The 17846-nt window shown below is 46.8% G+C and overlaps 1 protein-coding gene across 6 annotated transcripts in view; it reads right to left on the bottom strand.

Moving 5' to 3' along the window:
• dgkh (diacylglycerol kinase, eta) overlaps positions 1–17846 on the bottom strand; it is an 857220-nt gene that overhangs the window by 336095 nt on the left and 503279 nt on the right. For all 6 annotated transcript variants that reach the window (XM_072514377.1, XM_072514378.1, XM_072514379.1 and 3 more), the window contains one exon: positions 955–1059. In XM_072514377.1, coding sequence (XP_072370478.1) covers positions 955–1059 — 105 coding nt within the window. The remainder of the gene's footprint in view (positions 1–954; positions 1060–17846) is intronic.

Here is a 17846-nt window from a genome sequence, read left to right on the forward strand (position 1 = left end):
CCTATAAGAATAATCTTTATTGTCACAAGTAGGCTTACATTAACACTGCAATGAAGTTACTGTGAAATGTCCCTAGTCGCCACATTCCGGCGCCTGTTCGGGTACACAGAGGGAGAATTCAGAATGTCCAATTCACCTAACAAGCACGTCTTTCGGGACTTGTGGGAGGAAACCAGAGCACCCGGAGGAAACCCACGCAGACACGGGGAGAACATGTAAACCCCGCACACACTGTGACCCAAGCCGGGAATCAAACCTGGGACCCTGGAACTGTGAAGCAACAGTGCTAACCACTGTGCTACCATGCGGCCCAGAAGCTGCAGGGTACTGCTTCTAGCATCACTAGCTGTCTTTCACCACCTTATCTAAAGGCCATGCCTTTACTTGGGACCATTGGAACAACAGGAGGTCATTCACTTTCTTGAGCCTGTTCCATGCCATTCAATGAGATCAGGCAACTGTACCTGAACTCCACTCACCCAATTTGATTTAATAGTATTTATGTAATTGTACTATTACTTCCACCTTTTCTAATATTGGGCTAAATTCACCAGGACTGCGCGTCAGAAAATGGAAGGGTAGGCTCAGCAGGGCTGAGTCACGGCACTCCCAATTTTCCAAGTTGTGTGAATTAGAGAATAGAATGCGAGAGTATTCCAAATGCTCTCTCACTGAGCAAGGCACCGAGTCAGTTCCGTGTCCCAGCCGCATGCAGCCCATCAACTGGCGGACAACTCAGAAATCAACAGAACAAAATTTCAGTGCCTCAAATCAGAGACAGCAATAAAAATCAATCTCAGTTAGTAGCTTGGGAGATGTTTGGAGATTTCCCGCAAGCAGACTGACCTGCGATGCCTTCGATGTTTTGTGTGTGAAGTTATTTGCTCTCAATTTGCACTTATGGGAGGGAATATCACAGAAAGTATGAACAGCACACCTTAGACGAAAGCTTACCTCATAGTGCTCTCTACTCTGGACAGATTTTAATGAAGAGATCCAGTCCTCCATTTCCTTTCTGTTCTCAGCGCAAAGAATTAGTCTTCTGAAAGGTGTAATTACCTGAAATACAAATGAGTAAATATAAATGATAAAAAAATAAAATATGTTTTAAAGGTAAACAGTTCTTCCAGGTCATTTATAAAATACAGCTGCACGGTGCTTTGAAGGGAGAAGCATTGTCCTTTGAAGTGAGAATTACGTAAATCTAAATTCTTTGTTCCTTTCGGCCAGCCTGCCTTCCCAGTGTCTGCAACAGTAACGGCTGAGAAAATGCACGCATTGCCCGATAGAAAGCACACCAACCCAGCTCAATACCACATTGAAAACAGAAAATGCTGGGAAAAGTAGCATCTGTGGAGTGAGAACGAGAGTTAAAGTTTTGAGTCCAATGTGGCTCTTCTTCGGAACTCCAAGGAATTCCTCGGGAGCTGCCAAACCAGCTGAGTTTTTCCAACACTTTCTGTTTTTATTTCAGACCTCCAGTAAGTATTCAGCATTTTGCTTTTATTGTACGGATTTCTTTTATTGCTGATTTGTCCATTCATTTCCAACAAAGCGCCACAATGAAATGTGTGGAACCATCCCAAAAAATCGTGGGTTACACGAATGACACAACAAAGAATAAGGGGCTATGAGGCCAACACTTGAACAAATACAGTTTAGGGTACCAATACTGAGCTTTCTACCAATCTCCACAGCAGAAAACTAGCCAGAACCAATACTTGCAGAAGTCAATTCCCTTATTGGGGGAAACCTTTCAGTAAGCTGCAGAGGATATTTTCCCCTTGTTCATTCTGATTTTATTTTCAAGAGGGGGTTATATTCAGCACCATGAATTGTTTTGGTTCAAATACTTCTGTTACATTTTTGAAGAAAAATATAATTCCATTAAATGCACTAGATGATCTCCCGCATCATTACTCATGATGAGGTGGATGATCCTTTGTTATAAAGGAGTGAACGCAATATGGCACTGGGGACGGTGTTACAGGATGCAACAGTGATGCTAATAGGAGGGATTGCAACATTATAGACTTTTAGTAGATTACTAGTCAGGTCACCCATGACATTGCTCATGGAGTTAGACAATGTGCCAAAGGGCAGCATGATGGCAGTAGTTAACACTGCTACCTCACATCGCCAAGGACCCGGGTTTGATTCCAGCCTCGGATGTCTATGTGGAGTTTGCACAAACTCCCAGTGTCTGTGTGGGTTTCTTCCAGGTGCTCCGGTTTCTCCCGGCAATCCAAAGATATGCCGGTTAGGTGGATTAGCCTTGCTAAATTTGACCTCAGTGTCCAAGGATGTGGTTAGATGGGATTATGATGATAGGGCAAGGGAGTGGGCGTAGGCAGGGTTCTCTTTTGGAGGGTCGGTGCAAACTCAATGGGCCAAATTGCCTCCTTCTGCACTGTCGGGATTCACTCACAAAACCGACTGGCTGCGAGTTAAAATTGAGCTGTAACAGTTTTAGTGAGACAGGTAGCAAATGTGACGAATGAAGCAGGTGCAAGATTATGTACAAGACTGGCATGGGGCTAATGGGGATTTGGAGGTTTTTTAAGAACATGGGTGTCAGAAAGAAAGACTTCCATTTACTGTCAGGAAATCTCAGTGCTCTGCAGTCAATGAAGTGCTTTCAAAACAAATTAACTATTGTAGTGTAGGAAACGTGGTAGGCAATTTTCACAAAGCAAACTCTGAAAAACAGCACTGCGAATATGATCAGATTATCGGTTTTAGTGCTGCTGGTCGAAAGATAAACATTAGCCAGGTCAGCACCCCTGCTTTAGTCTTAAATAGGCCAATCGTTTTTCTACCTGAGAGTGGGCAGAGTGTCAGTTAAAAGCATCATCTAAAAGGTGGCAGGCACGTCTGGCTGGGCAGCACACCCTCGGTACAGTAATGGCGAGACAGCCTGAATTCCATGGTGAAGTCTCTGGAATGCGACTTCAACCATCTGATGAAAAAGCAAGAGTGCTGTCCACTCCCGCGGCTGATACCACATAGCATTAAAATGGGCACAGCTTTATCAGTAATGAGGGTGGTCTGAGACCCAACAGCATTGGGAAAGGGAGACAATCTGAAGATTTTGCTGTAGTTTGAAATTTCCTAGGTCTGGAAGACCAGAGAGGATGTCAGGATTTGAGGAATATTCGAAAAGACTATCACAAAGGTAAATCCAGGGATCACAAGATCTAGACGCATTGTAAGGCTCTGGGATAAAGAAGAACAAGAAATATGGTCAAGTGGTTTGAGAGCACATTGGGATCTTTGACTGGGAGCAGTTCAAGGGTACAGCAGACCCGAGAATAGGGTATTGCAGCAATGTTGGGGGAGGGGGAAGGAGGATGAAGGGAGTAGAGTGAAGAGCAGAGTCTCACATATTTAGAGTTCTGGGTTTTGTCAAGCCTGAGAGCCACAGAGTCTAACAGCCTTCAGAGAATAAGCAATCCAAGATAGTGATTCTTCTGAACCAGAGGTGAAAACTACTAACATAGCAGGGCAAGAGTTATAGCTGGGGGAAGGGCAATTATGATGCCATTAGACGTGACTTGGGGGGGATAAGGCGGAGAAGTAGGCTGCAAGTGTTGGGCACACTGGATAAGTGGAGCTTGTTCAAGGATCAGCTACTGCGTGTTCTTGATAAGTATGTACCAGTCAGGCAGGGAGGAAGGCGCCGAGCGAGGGAACCGTGGTTTACCAAAGAAATGGAATCTCTTGTTAAGAGGAAGAAGGAGGCCTATGTGAAGATGAGGTGTGAAGTTTCAGTTGGGGCGATGGATAGTTACAAGGTAGGGAGGAAGGATCTAAAGAGAGAGCTACGACGAGCAAGGAGGGGACATGAGAAGTATTTGGCAGGAAGGATCAAGGAAAACCCAAAAGCTTTCTATAGGTATGTCAGGAATAAGCGAATGACTAGGGAAAGAGTAGGACCAGTCAAGGACAGGGATGGGAAGTTGTGTGTGGAGTCTGAAGAGATAGGCGAGATACTAAATGAATATTTTTCGTCAGTATTCACTCAGGAAAAAGATAATGTTGTGGAGGAGAATGCTGAGCCCCAGGCTAATAGATTAGATGGCATTGAGGTACGTAGGGAAGAGGTGTTGGCAATTCTGGACAGGCTGAAAATAGTTAAGTCCCTGGGACCTGATGGGATTTATCCTAGGATTCTCTGGGAGGCCAGGGAAGAGATTGCTGGACCTTTGGCTTTGATTTTTATGTCATCATTGGCTACAGGAATAGTGCCAGAGGACTGGAGGTTAGCAAATGTGGTCCCTTTGTTCAAAAAGGGGAGCAGAGACAACCCCGGCAACTATAGACCGGTGAGCCTCACGTCTGTAGTGGGTAAAGTCTTGGAGGGGATGATAAGAGACGGATCAGAAATTGGCTAGCTGAAAGAAGACAGAGGGTGGTGGTTGATGGGAAATGTTCAGAATGGAGTTCAGTCACAAGTGGAGTACCACAAGGATCTGTTCTGGGGCCGTTTTTATCAATGACCTAGAGGAAGGCGCAGAAGGGTGGGTGAGTAAATTTGCAGACGATACTAAAGTCGGTGGTGTTGTCGATAGTGTGGAAGGATGTAGCAGGTTACAGAGGGATATAGATAAGCTGCAGAGCTGGGCTGAAAGGTGGCAAATGGAGTTTAATGTAGAGAAGTGTGAGGTGATTCACTTTGGAAGGAATAACAGGAATGCGGAATATTTGGCTAATGGTAAAGTTCTTGAAAGTGTGGATGAGCAGAGGGATCTAGGTGTCCATGTACATAGATCCCTGAAAGTTGCCACCCAGGTTGATAGGGTTGTGAAGAAGACCTATGAAGTGTTGGCCTTTATTGGTAGAGGGATTGAGTTCCGGAGTCAGGAGGTCATGTTACAGCTGTACAGAACTCTGGTACGGCCGCATTTGGAGTATTGCGTACAGTTCTGGTCACCGCATTATAGGAAGGACGTGGAGGCTTTGGAGCGGGTGCAGAGGAGATTTACCAGGATGTTGCCTGGTATGGAGGGAAAATCTTATGAGGAAAGGCTGATGGACTTGAGGTTGTTTTCGTTGGAGAGAAGAAGGTTAAGAGGAGACTTAATAGAGGCATACAAAATGATCAGGGGGTTGGATAGGGTGGACAGTGAGAGCCTTCTCCCGCGGATGGATATGGCTGGCACGAGGGGACATAGCTTTAAACTGAGGGGTAATAGATATAGGACAGAGGTCAGAGGTAGGTTCTTTACGCAAAGAGTAGTGAGGCCGTGGAATGCCCTACCTGCTACAGTAGTGAACTCGCCAACATTGAGGGCATTTAAAAGTTTATTGGATAAACATATGGATGATAATGGCATAGTGTAGGTTAGATGGCTTTCGTTTCGGTGCAACATCGTGGGCCGAAGGGCCTGTACTGCGCTGTATCGTTCTATGTTCTATATCTGACCTGAAAGCTTCCTTACACCATCCCATCAGCAGCCCCTTTCCTGCTCTGAGAGAGCTCTCATTGTCAGCTAGTTCTTGTCTTTATATTCTTGCCGTAAAACATTTCAATGTGAATTGTCTGCTTCATAAAGTTAGGAGACAGAAATGCAGTTGTGACATGTGCCACTTTTGCACATCTAAATATAAAAAATGATGGAAGGACAACTGAATCCGCAAATTTAAATAGTGACTTTAAATATATTGGGTTGCACCTCCTGACTCCCCAAAGCCTATCCACCATCTACAAGTCACAAGTCAGGTGTCTGATGGAATACTCGCCACCTCTAGTTGTGTGCAGCTCCAAAAACACTCACGAAGCTCAACACCATTCAGAACAAAGCAACACACCTTCCACATTTCACTCCCCCTGGTCACTGACTCAGTGTCAGCAGTGTGCATCATCTGCAAGATATACTGCAGGAACTCATCAAGGTTCCTCTAATAGCACCTTCCTTACCTGTGACCTCTATCACCTAGAAGGACAAGAGCAGTAGATACCTGAGAATATCACCATATATATGTTCCCCTCTAAGTCACACACCACCCTGACCTGGAAATATATCACCGTTTCTTCACTATCAGTGGGTCAAAATCCTGGAACTCCCTCCCTAACAGCATTGTGGGTCTACCTATGCCACATGGACTGCAGCGGTTCAAGAAGGCAACTTATCTTCACCCTCTCAAGGCCAATTAGGGATGGGCAACAAATGCTGGCCCAACTAGCGATGCCCACATCCCAAGAAATTATTTCTTTGAATGATATAATTGAAGGGCATTATGTGATGAGAAATAGGAGTCGTCAAGGAAAAATCATTGGGGGACGCCAGAGGTAATGGTGCTTGACCGTTGAGCAGGATGAAGAACCACTGCAGGTGAATCTCTGACTAAGATAAGAATGGAGCCAGGTGAATGTAGTCCATCCAGCTGGATAATGGTGGAGACACTTCTGGGGGAGGATGATGAGGTCAACAATATTAAAGGCAACAGACAGGTACAGAAGGAGGGACAGTTGACCACAGTCACACTTCCAAGAGCAAATGTTCCATTTCTTACAACTTTATTGAGCCGATTCATAATTACTAGGTTCCTGGAAGGAACTGATCCCCATTGTCGATAGTAAATAGTAATGGTCTTTATAAAGGAATGTTCTTTAGCTAATGCTCCTAATGAGAATTGTGACCACAAGTATCCGCTTGCATTTCCTCCAATTAGTCAATTAAATATTTAATGTGACTTTCTCTTGGATCCAATGATCTTTTGCTTCAGATCTCTCAGAGCATTGTGCCAATGTTTTGTGCGACAATTGAGCTATTGATACTGTTATTTAACTTGCATCCCCAACAAATTGTTGCTAAATTTGTTTGGCATAACTTGACCTTTATAAAGCCATGTTATCCTCAGTTTATACCACTGAATTGCTGTCGTTAAAACTTGCTCTAGGATCTTTCCCACAGTGTGAATTTAACAAAACTGCTGAGACCTTTTCCTGCTTTTAGTCACACAAAGTTCCGTGGAAAGCAGCTACATTCTCGATTTGCTCCTGCTTCTCAGTTCATTATATATATATTTAATCTCTCTTTTATCTGTATGTACTTCAGAGTATGACTTCAGAAGAAATAAATATATTTCGTTTAGACAATAAATAAATCATGTGGACAGAACCCCTCCCCCAAGAAAATTATTTCAATTTTGGGTCCATCTTGAACATTACCACCTAATGGGGAATATAAAGAACCAACTTGTATTTCCCAATCCGATACCACTCCATTATGTTGACGGTCGGAGGTGCTATCTTTCGAATCATAAGAACATAGAACATAAGAACTAGGAGCAGGAGTAGACCATCTGTCCCTTCGAGCCTGCTCCGCCATTCAATTAGATCATGGCTGATCTTTTGTGGACTCAGCTCCACTTTCCGGCCCGAACACCATAACCCTTTATTCCTTTATTCTTTAAAAAACTGTCTTTATCTTGAAAACATTTAATGAAGGAGCCTCAACTGCTTCACTGGGCAGGGAATTCCATAGATTCAAAACCCTTTGGGTGAAGAAGTTTCTCCTAAGCTCAGTCCTAAATCTATTTCCCCTTATTTTGAGGCTATGCCCCCTAGTTCTGCTTTCACCCGCCAGTGAAAACAACCTGCCCGCATCTATCCTATCTATTCCCTTCATAATTTTATATGTTTCTGTAAAATCCCCCCCGTATCCTTCTAAATTCCAACGAGTACAGTCCCAGTCTACTCAACCTCTCCTCGTAATCCAACCCCTTCAGCTCTGGGATCAACCTAGTGAATCTCCTCTGCACACCCTCCATCACCAGTACGTCATTTCTCAGGTAAGGAGACCAAAAGTGAACACAATACTCCAGGTGTGGCCTCACTAATACCGTATACAGTTGTAGCATAACCTCCCTAGTCTTAAATTCCATCCCTCTAGCAATGAAGGACAAAATTCCATTTGCCTTCTTAATCACCTGTAAACCAACTTTTTGCGACTCATGCACTAGCACACCCAGGTCTCTCTGCACAGCAGCATGTTTTGATATTTTATCATTTAAATAATAATCCCTTTTGCTGTTATCCCTACCAAAATGGATAACCTCATATTTGTCAACATTGTATTCCATCTGCCAGACCCTAGCCCATTCACTTAACCTATCCAAATCCATTTGCAGACTTCCAGTATCCTCTCCACTTTTTGTTTTACCACTCATCTTTGTGTCGTCTGCAAACTTGGACACATTGCACTTGGTCCCCAAATCCAAATCATCTGTCTAAATTGTGAACAATTGTGGGTCCAACACTGATCCCTGAGGGACACCACTAGCTACTGATTGCCAACCAGAGAAACACCCATTAATCCCCACTCTTTGCTTTCTATTAATTAACCAATCCTCTATCCATGCTTTACCCTTAATGCCATGGATCTTTATCTAATGCAGCAACCTTTTGTGTGGCACCTTGTCCAAAGCTTTCTGGAAATCCAGATATACCACATCCATTGGCTCCCCGTTATCTACCGCACTGGTAATGTCCTCAAAAAATTCCACTAAATTAGTTAGGCACGACCTGCCCTTTATGAACCCATGCTGCGTCTGCCCAATGGGACAATTTCCATCCAGATGCCTCGCTATTTCTTCCTTGATGATAGATTCCAGCATCTTCCCTACTACCGAAGTTAAGCTCACTGGCCTATAATTACCCGCTTTCTGCCTACCTCCTTTTTTAAACAGTGGTGTCACGTTTGCTAATTTCCAATCCGCCGGGACCACCCCAGAGTCTAGTGAATTTTGGTAAATTATGTCCATCTGAAGCCCTGTCAGCTCTGTTAGGTGGGCGATCCTATAGCTCTATTTCGAAGAATGGCTGGGAAGTTCTTCCTGATGTCCTGGTCAGTATTTATTCCTCAGCCAACATAACTAGTCTGTTCATTATTATATTGCTGTTTCTGGGACCTTAGCTTATTCAAATTGTCTGCCATATTTCTTACATCACAACAATGACTGCACTAAAACGCTCGTTCGGCCACAGCTAGTGCATTCTGTGCGGTTCTGGTCGCCACACTATGGGAAGGATGTCATTGCACTAGAGAGCGTGTGCAGAGGAGATTCACCAGGATGTTGCCTAGGTTGGAGCGTTTCAGTTATCAAGCGAGACTGATTAGGCTGGGGTTGTTTTCCTTGGAGCAGAGAAGGAGAGAAGGCTGAGGGGGAACCTGATTAAGATGTATAAAATTATGCGGGGCATAGATAGATAGGGTGGATAGAAAGGAACTATCCCTTTAGCAGAGGGGTCAATAACCAGGGGTGTAATTTTACATCAATGGGCAGGAGGTTTATAGGAAATCTGAGAAAAAAAGATTTCACCCAGAAGGCAGTGGGAACTCACTGCCTGAAAGGGTGGTGGAGCAGGAACCCTCACAACATTTAAGAAGTATTTAGATGAGCACTTGAAGTGTCAACGCATACAAAAGGTATGAGCGAAGGAGCTGGAAAATGAGATTAGAGTAAATAGGTGTTTGAGCGGTGGCTCATTGCCCTGGAGTGAAGATGGCTACTCACCTCCTCGGGTCCCCACAGCAACCCTTCCACCAGGTTCACATTTTTTAAAAGGTGTACTAATTGGTGCCCATGTGACCACGCTGGAGAGGCTGTTAAATCATTAGAGGACGTTAGATAGGGGGTCGCTCCCGTTACTTGTATAGAGATTGGCCTTAAGAAGTGATTATTGGTTTCTCGCCACGTTAGGACGGGTTCCTGATTTCGCCAACGGGAGTGGGCTGGTTAGATTGCAAACCCATCAGCGCCGAGGTGGTTCTCATTTTTAGCCTCTCCCGCGATCCAACAGCCTCATTGCTTAAGCACAGCGCGGCCATTAAATTGTGCCCCGACTCTTTCAGTCAATCCAAAGTATTTAAAATTGGTGAATGTGTTGAGGTCACTCAATTCAGATAAAAACATCAAAGTGTGGGATTGATTGGCAGCTATATATTTAATTTGAAAGACATTTTAAAATTTCTTCTTTTATTTTTGCCAGTTTCAAAGGCTGAAATCTCTAGCTCTCCCCACTGGCAGGAATTTCGGGACTCGCTGATGGAGACCCCACCTATTGTCAATTCCCCTGGGGCAGAAGGGGCAGTGCACAGAAAACCCCAGAGATATTGCCAGGACCAGGGTGAGTGTCTTGGGTTACAGGAAGATATAGATGGGATGGTCAAATGGGCTAAAAGTGGCAGATGGAATTTAACCCTGAAAAGTGTGATGGGGATACGTTTTGGAAGGAGTAATGTGTCGAGGAAGTATTCAATGAATGGCATGACACTGGGAAGTACCCAGAGGAACAGAGGGACTTTGGCATGTTTGTCCATAGATCTTTGAAGGCGGGAGGGCAGGTTAATGGGGAGGTGAAAAAGGCATATGGGACACTTATAACAGCAGGGAGGTCATATTGAAAATGTATTGGACTTTGGTGAGGCCATAGCTGGAGTAGTGTGTGCAGTTCTGGTCACCACATTATAGGAAGGTTGCGATTGCACTGGAGGGGATGCAGAGGCGATTCACCGAATGTTGTCTGGAACATTTAAGTTATGAAGAGAGGTTGGATAGGCTTGGGTTGATTTCGCTGGTGCAGAGAAAACTGAAGGGTGACCTGATCGAAGTGTACAAGGTTATGAGGGACATGGACAGGGTGGATAGGGAGCAGCTGTTCCCTTACTTGAAGGGTCAGTTACGAGGGGACACAAATTCAAGGTGAGGGGCAGGAGGTTTAGGGAGGATTTGAGGGGGGGGGGGGGGGGATTACCACGTACCATCCTCCCTCAACTGATGAATCAGTACTTCTCCACATTGTACACCACTTGGAGGAAGCACTGAGGGTGGGAAAGGTGCAAAAATATAATCTGGTGAGGGAATTCAATGTCCATCGCCAAGAGTGGTTCAGTAGCACCACCACAGACTGAGCTGGCCAGGTCCTGAAGGACAGAGCTGCTAGACTGGGTCTGCGGCAGGTGGCGAGGGAACCAACAAGAGGGAAAAACATACTTGACCTCATTCTCACCAACCTATCTGCCATGCATGTATCTGTCCATGACAGTATCGGTAGGAGTGACTACCGCACAGCGCTTGTGGAGACCAAGTCCCGTTTTCACATTGAGGTAACCCTCCATTATGTTGTGTGGCACTACCCCCATCGTGCTAAACAGGATAGACTTCGAACAGATATGGCAACTCAAAACTGGGCATCCAAGAGGTGCTGTTAACCATCAGCAGCAGCAGAATTGTATTCACTCACAATCTGTAACCGCATGGCCTGGCATATCCCCCACTCTACCATTCCCACCAAGCCAGGGGGTCACAGATGCCAGTCTTCAGACAATTCAATTCATTCCACGTGACATCTAGAAACGGCTGAAGGCACATGATACTGCAAAGGCTAAGGACCCTGACAATATCCCAGCAATAGTACTGGAAAAGCCTTGTGCTCCAGAACTGGCTGCACCGCTAGCCAAGCTGCTCCAATACAGCCACATGACTGGCATCTACCCGACAAGGTGGAAAATTTCCCAAGTATGTCCTATACACAAAAAGCAGGGCAAATCCAACCGAACCAATTACCACCGCATCTGTCTGCTCTCGATCATCAGTAAAGTAATGGAAGGGGGTCATCAACAGTTCTCTCATGTAGCACTTACTCAGTAATAACCTGCTCATGGACGCTCAGTTTGGGTTCAGCCAGGTCGGCCAGGGACACTCAATTCCTGGCCTCAATACAATTCCTGGCCTCAATACAGTCTTAAGTAAAACATGGACAAAAGAGGTGAAAGTCAGAGGTGATGCGAGTGTCGCTGTCCTTGACATCAAGGAAGCATTGAACTGAGTATGGTATGCCCTAGCTAAACTGGAGTGGGAATCAGGGAGAAAACTCTCCGCTGAGTGGAGTTATACTTGGCTCAAAGGAAGATGGTTGTGGTTCTTCGAGGTCAATCACCTCAGTTCCAGGACATCACTGCAGAAGTTCCTCGGATAATGTCCTAAGCCCAACCATCTTCATCAGCTTTATCATTGTCCTTCCTTCCATCAGTAGGTCAGAAGTGGGGATGTGCACAGACATGATATTCAGTATCAGTTGTGACTCCTCAGATATTGAAGCAGTCCATGTCCAAAGACAGCAATATCCAGGCTTGGGCTGACAAGTGGCAAGTTACATTTGCACTACACAAGTGCCAAGCATTGACCATCTCCAACAAGAGAGAATCTAACCATCTCTCCTTGACAATCAATGGCATTGCCATCGCTGAATCCCCCATCATCTACATCCTGGTTGTTACCATTGACCAGAAACTGAACTGGATTAGCCATATTAATAATGCAACTACCAGAGCAGGTCAAAGATTAGGAAACCTGCAGCGAGTAACTCATTTACAAACTCCAAAGCACATATCAGTTGTATCAAAGCAGCCCGCTGGATTGCTCCCCCTTTCACAAACATTCAATCCCTCCACCACCGACGAATAATGCCAGCTGTATGAACCATCTACAAGATGCACTGCAAAAGCTCACCGGTTCCTTAGGCAGCACCTTCTAAACCCAGACCACTACCATCTTGAAGGTCAAGAGCAGCAGATACCTGGGAACCCCACCACTTGGAGGTTCTCATCCTAGTCACTCACCATCCTGACTTGGAAATATGTCGCCGTTCATTTGCTGTCGCTGGGTCAAAACCCTGGAACTGCCTCCCCAACAGCTCTGTGGGCGACCCTACACCTCAGGGGACTGTAGTGGTTCAAGAAGACAGCCCACCACGACCTTCTCAAGGGTAACTATGGATGGGGAGTAAATGCTGGCCTAGTCAGCGATGCCCACATGCCATAAACAAATGAAAAAAAATAAGCATGGGATTCCATACTCTGTAAAGTAAGCAATAAAACTACCCGATAAGTTTTTCGTAAGCGACTTGGTTAGGGACATATTTAACATTTTAGTGAAGCAGATAGATGCAAACGTTTTCTTATTATACTCCAAATATCATCTAATCGTTCCAGATATATTTCACATTATATATATCTTTATTATTGTTCAAATACCTGTTAGTTAATCCTTCTACGAAGTCTGAAAATCAACAAAATTAAAAAATACATGTACCCCATGAAGTGTTCATCCAGCTGTTGCCCCGATCTGCATCCTAGAGATCAAATCTTTCATTCCTGGAGACTCCAGCACAATCCTAGGAGGTCTGGCAATTCACGTCAACCTATTATTTTCACATTGTTATGTCCAGTACAGGCCTGTCATATTGTGAACTTTCTGTCAATACATGATTGTGTCCAATTTTTAAAATGGCTGCTGCAAATCATGGTTACCTCGCAGCCATTTGTGCAATTCACACGTCTCATTGTTTAAGGATGGGCCAATATCTAAAGACTATGACGTTTCCAAACTGCCTGTCTCCATGTTTCATACCGAATAAAAAGGAAGATGGAAATTTATGGCAACTATCAACTTCCTATTGTATCATGATGGCCTCCCCCATCTAAGCTAGACTGGGTGGGCCTCGGGTGTTAACCCAGCGGTCATGTAAGCAAAACTTGTTTCAGGGACTTTACTCTTAATATCCCAAGATCCAGAAAATCCATCAGAAACATCAGTCATCAACCAGCTTGAGGAGAGCCTGATTTTAAAACTAGCTGCAAGTCATCAAAGCTGCCAAAGTACTTAAACTGTTCTAGTTTCAAAGTGCGCCTGAGAACCAACTTCCTATATATTTGATTACAAGAAACCTCAAAACCTGCTGTTAATCCTTCATTTTACAAGACCCTCACTTAAACTTTAAATCATCAAATCCATTAAAGAAACAACAGGGCTACCATGTGGGAGACTGGAAATTGTAAATCAGAGACTGCATTAACTATGCACTATCTTCAGCTGTATTCAATCTTTATGTGTGTGTGTTTGTGTGCATAAGGCCGAGTGTTTGACAGAGCACTCATTTGGGCTAAATGCGTGAGAATAACTAACCTTTACTTTTAAACTCAGGAAAGCTTGCTGAACAATAATTTAATTGCATTCCAAAGGTTAAAAAAGGACACTTCTTTCCAGACAAAATATACCGATTATCGGCAGTAAGAGAGCAACTACATTCTGTCAATGACAACATGCATTTCTCTGATGCATCGAGTAAGCTGAATGTTGTGACAAAGCTTTTGTTGGACCCTGGGTTTGCTACTATTATTAGGCAGGTAAACAGGTACAACTCAGTATGTTGTAAGTATGTTTAAGGGGAAATTGTTGGCTTAGTGGTTAAGTCACTGTGGACTTGTAATGCAAACGCATTATGTTCAAATCTCACCATGACAGCTGGTGGAATTACAATTCAATAAAGGGTATCCATCATAAAAATGTATCTGGGTCACTATGTCCCTCAGGGAAGGAAATCTGTTATCCTTATCTGGTCCTGGCCCACAGCAATGTAGTTGACTTTTAAATGCCCTCTCAAATGGTCCAGCAAGTCACTCAGTTCAAGGACAATTTGGGGTTGGGCAACAATTGTTGGCCTTACCAGCGACATCATGAAAGAATAAATTTTAAAAAGTGAGCACTCATTTCAAGGAAAGGGATTCGACATGAAACTTCAGAAATCATCAGATATAAACGGTCCAAGGTGTATTGGATTTCCATAAAGTGCTGAAATGCACTTTACTCAACAGGAGTGAGCAGAAGTAGGCCATTCAGCCCTTTGGCCTGCTCCCCCATTCAATAAGATCAAGGCTGATTTCTTTGTGTTGAGTTTCACACTGCCATCTACCCCCGATAACCTTTGATTGCCTTGTTTAATGAGAGTCTATCTACCTCCGCCTTAACTCCCGCCTCCGACTTCCGGTTGCGGCTATGCGTAGCTAAGTCGCACATTTGGCGGCTCCCACAAAAACGGACTTTTGGGCTCTTTTCAGGGCACTTTTTCGACGTTTCCCGCTGTGAGGAGGAGAGTACAATAGTTCCCCGACAGTATATGGCTTCTACTAGGAGCAGGGAGACTAAAAAGGTGGTGGTGGACCCGAAGAAGGTGCGAGGGAAGAAGCACAAAATTGCGGCGGGCGGAGACCAGGCAGCGTGGATGCAGTGGGAGGAAGAGCAGCAGGAGGGCATCCAGCGCTGCTTCAGAGAGATTAAAACGGACCTGCTGGAGCCGATGAAGGCTTCTATCGATAAGCTGCTGGAGACACAGACGGCCCAGGGGGTGGCGATCCGCGAGGCTTGACAAAAGATCTCCGACAACGAGGACGAGATCTTAGGCTTGGCGGTAAAGGTGGAGGCGCACGAGGTGCTCCACAAGAAATGGCAGGAGCGGTTCGAGGAGATGCAGAATCGGTCGAGGCGGAAGAATCTGCGGATTCTGGGACCCCGGAGGGGCTGGAGGGGCCAGACGTGGGGGCCTATGTGGTCACCATGTTGAACTCGCTGATGGGAGCGGGGTCCTTCCAGGGGCCCCTGGAGCTGGAAGGGGTCCATAGAGTGATGGCGGGAGGCCCAAGGCTAACGTGCCTCCGCGGGCGGTGCTGGTGAGGTTCCATCGGTTCGTTGATCGGGAGTGTGTGCTCAGGTGGGCCAAGAAGGAGAGGAGCAGCAGGTGGGAGAACGCTGAGGTTCGAATATACCAGGACTGGAGTGCGGAGGTGGCGAAGAGGAGGGCCGGGTACAATCGAGCGAAGGCGCTGCTGCACAGGAAGGGGGTGAAGTTTGGCATGTTGCAGCCGGCGCAACTGTGGGTCACCTACAAGGGCCGGCACCATTATCTTGAGTCTCCGGAGGAGGCGTGGGCCTTTGTTCAGGCCGAGAAGTTGGACACAGATTGAGGGTCGAGATGGGTGTTTGGGGACTGCGGTTGATATGGGTTTTTTTTGAGGGGGGGGCCTTTGCTTTCCTCCTGGTTTCTTTTTCTCTGTGTTTTTCTCTTTCAGGTCAGTGAGGGTGGTTGGGGCGGGTTGGGCACTGACAGGAACAGGGGTGGTGACCGGCGGTGAGATGGGGCCCCACGGGGGAGGGGGGGGGGAGGCCCGAGTCGGGGGTGAGTGGACTGGGCCTGTAAAAGGAGCTGCGTCAGAGGTGGCGGGGCCTGGTAGGTGGAAATTGAGTTGCTGCTGCCGTGGGGAACGGGCCGGGTGTGGGGTGCGGGCGCGTGGCTGGCCGAGGAGGGGATATGGCTAGTCGGCGGGGGAGGGGGGCGGGTAGCCCCCGATTCGGCTGATAATTTGGAATGTAAGGGGACTGAATGGGCCGGTTAAGCGGGCCCGCGTGTTCGCGCACCTGAAGGGCCTCAAGGCGGATGTGGTTATGCTCCATGAGACACACCTGAAGGTGGCAGACCAGGTAAGATTGAGGAAAGTGTGGGGAGGTCAGGTGTTTCACTCGGGGCTGGATGCCAAAAATCGAGGGGTGGCGATCTTGGTGGGAAAGAAGGTGTCATTCGAGGTGTCGAGCATTGTGGCAGATAATGGCGGTAGGTACGTAATGGTAAGTGGTAAGTTGCAGGGAGAGAGGGTGGTACTCGTCAATGTGTATGCGGGTTTTATGCGGCATATGTTGGGTCGGATCCCAGACTTGGAAGTGGGGGGGTCTGATAATGGGGGAGACTTGAACACGGTGCTGGATCCGGCACTGGAGTGCTCCAGGTCTAGGACGGGTAGGAAGCCGGCGACGGCTAGAGTGCTGAGGGGGTTTATGGACCGGATGGGAGGGGTGGACCCTTGGAGATTTGCAAGGCCAGGGGCTAGGGAATTTTCATTCTTCTCACATGTCCATAAGGCTTATTCCCGAATCGACTTTTTCACCTTGAGTAGGGCGCTGATAGCGAGAGTAGAGGATACGGAGTATTCGGCAATAGCCATTTCGGACCACGCCCTGCATTGGGTGGACTTGGAGATGGGGGCGGAGAGGGACCAGCGCCCGTTGCAGGTGGGGCTGTTGGCGGATGAGGAGGTGAGCGAGCAGGTCCGAGGAAGTATAGCGAGGTACTTGGAGACCAACGACAACGGGGAGGTCCGAGTGGGGATGGTATGGGAGGCGCTGAAGGCGGTGGCGAGGGGAGAGCTGATCTCCATTAGGGCCCACAAGGAGTGGAGGGAGCGGGGGGGAGAGGGAGAGGCTGGTGGGGGAGATGGTAAGGGTAGACAGGAGGTATGCGGAGGTGCCCGAGGAAGGATTGTTGAGGAATTCGACCTGGTGACCACCAGGAAGGCGGAGGTGCAGTGGAGGAAGGCCCAGGGGGCGAGTTACGAGTATGGGGAAAAGGCAAGCCGGATGCTGGCGCATCAGCTTCGGAAGCGGGACGCAGCTAGGGAGATCAGGGGAATTAAGGTCAGGAGAGGGAGTGTAGTGCGGAGTGGGATTGGCATCAATAGGGTCTTCAGGGACTTCTGCGAGGAATTGTACCGATTCGAGCCCCCATGGGAGGAGGGAGGGATGGGCCGCTTCCTGGACCAATTGATGTTTCCAAAGGTGGAAGAGGGACTGGTGGCGGGATTGGGGGCCCTGATTGGGCTGGAGGAGCTGACCAAAGGGATAGGAAGCATGCAGGCGGGGAAGGCACCGGGGCCGGACGGTTTCCCGGTCGAATTCTATAAAAAATATATGGACCTTTTGGGCCTGTTGCTAGTCAGGACCTTCAATGAGGCAAGGGAGGGGGGGGGGCCTTGCCCCTGACGATGTCCCGGACACTGATCTCCTTGATCCTGAAGCGGGACAAGGATCCCCTGCAGTGTGGGTCTTACAGACCCATTATGTTGCTAAATGTAGATGCCAAGGTGCTCGCGAAGGTCTTAGCCACGAGAATGAAGGATTGTGTGCCGCAGATCATCCATGAAGACCAGATGGGGTTTGTGAAGGGGAGACAG

Source organism: Scyliorhinus torazame, chromosome 8, assembly GCF_047496885.1.
Source record: "Scyliorhinus torazame isolate Kashiwa2021f chromosome 8, sScyTor2.1, whole genome shotgun sequence".
NCBI classification, from domain to species: domain Eukaryota; kingdom Metazoa; phylum Chordata; class Chondrichthyes; order Carcharhiniformes; family Scyliorhinidae; genus Scyliorhinus; species Scyliorhinus torazame.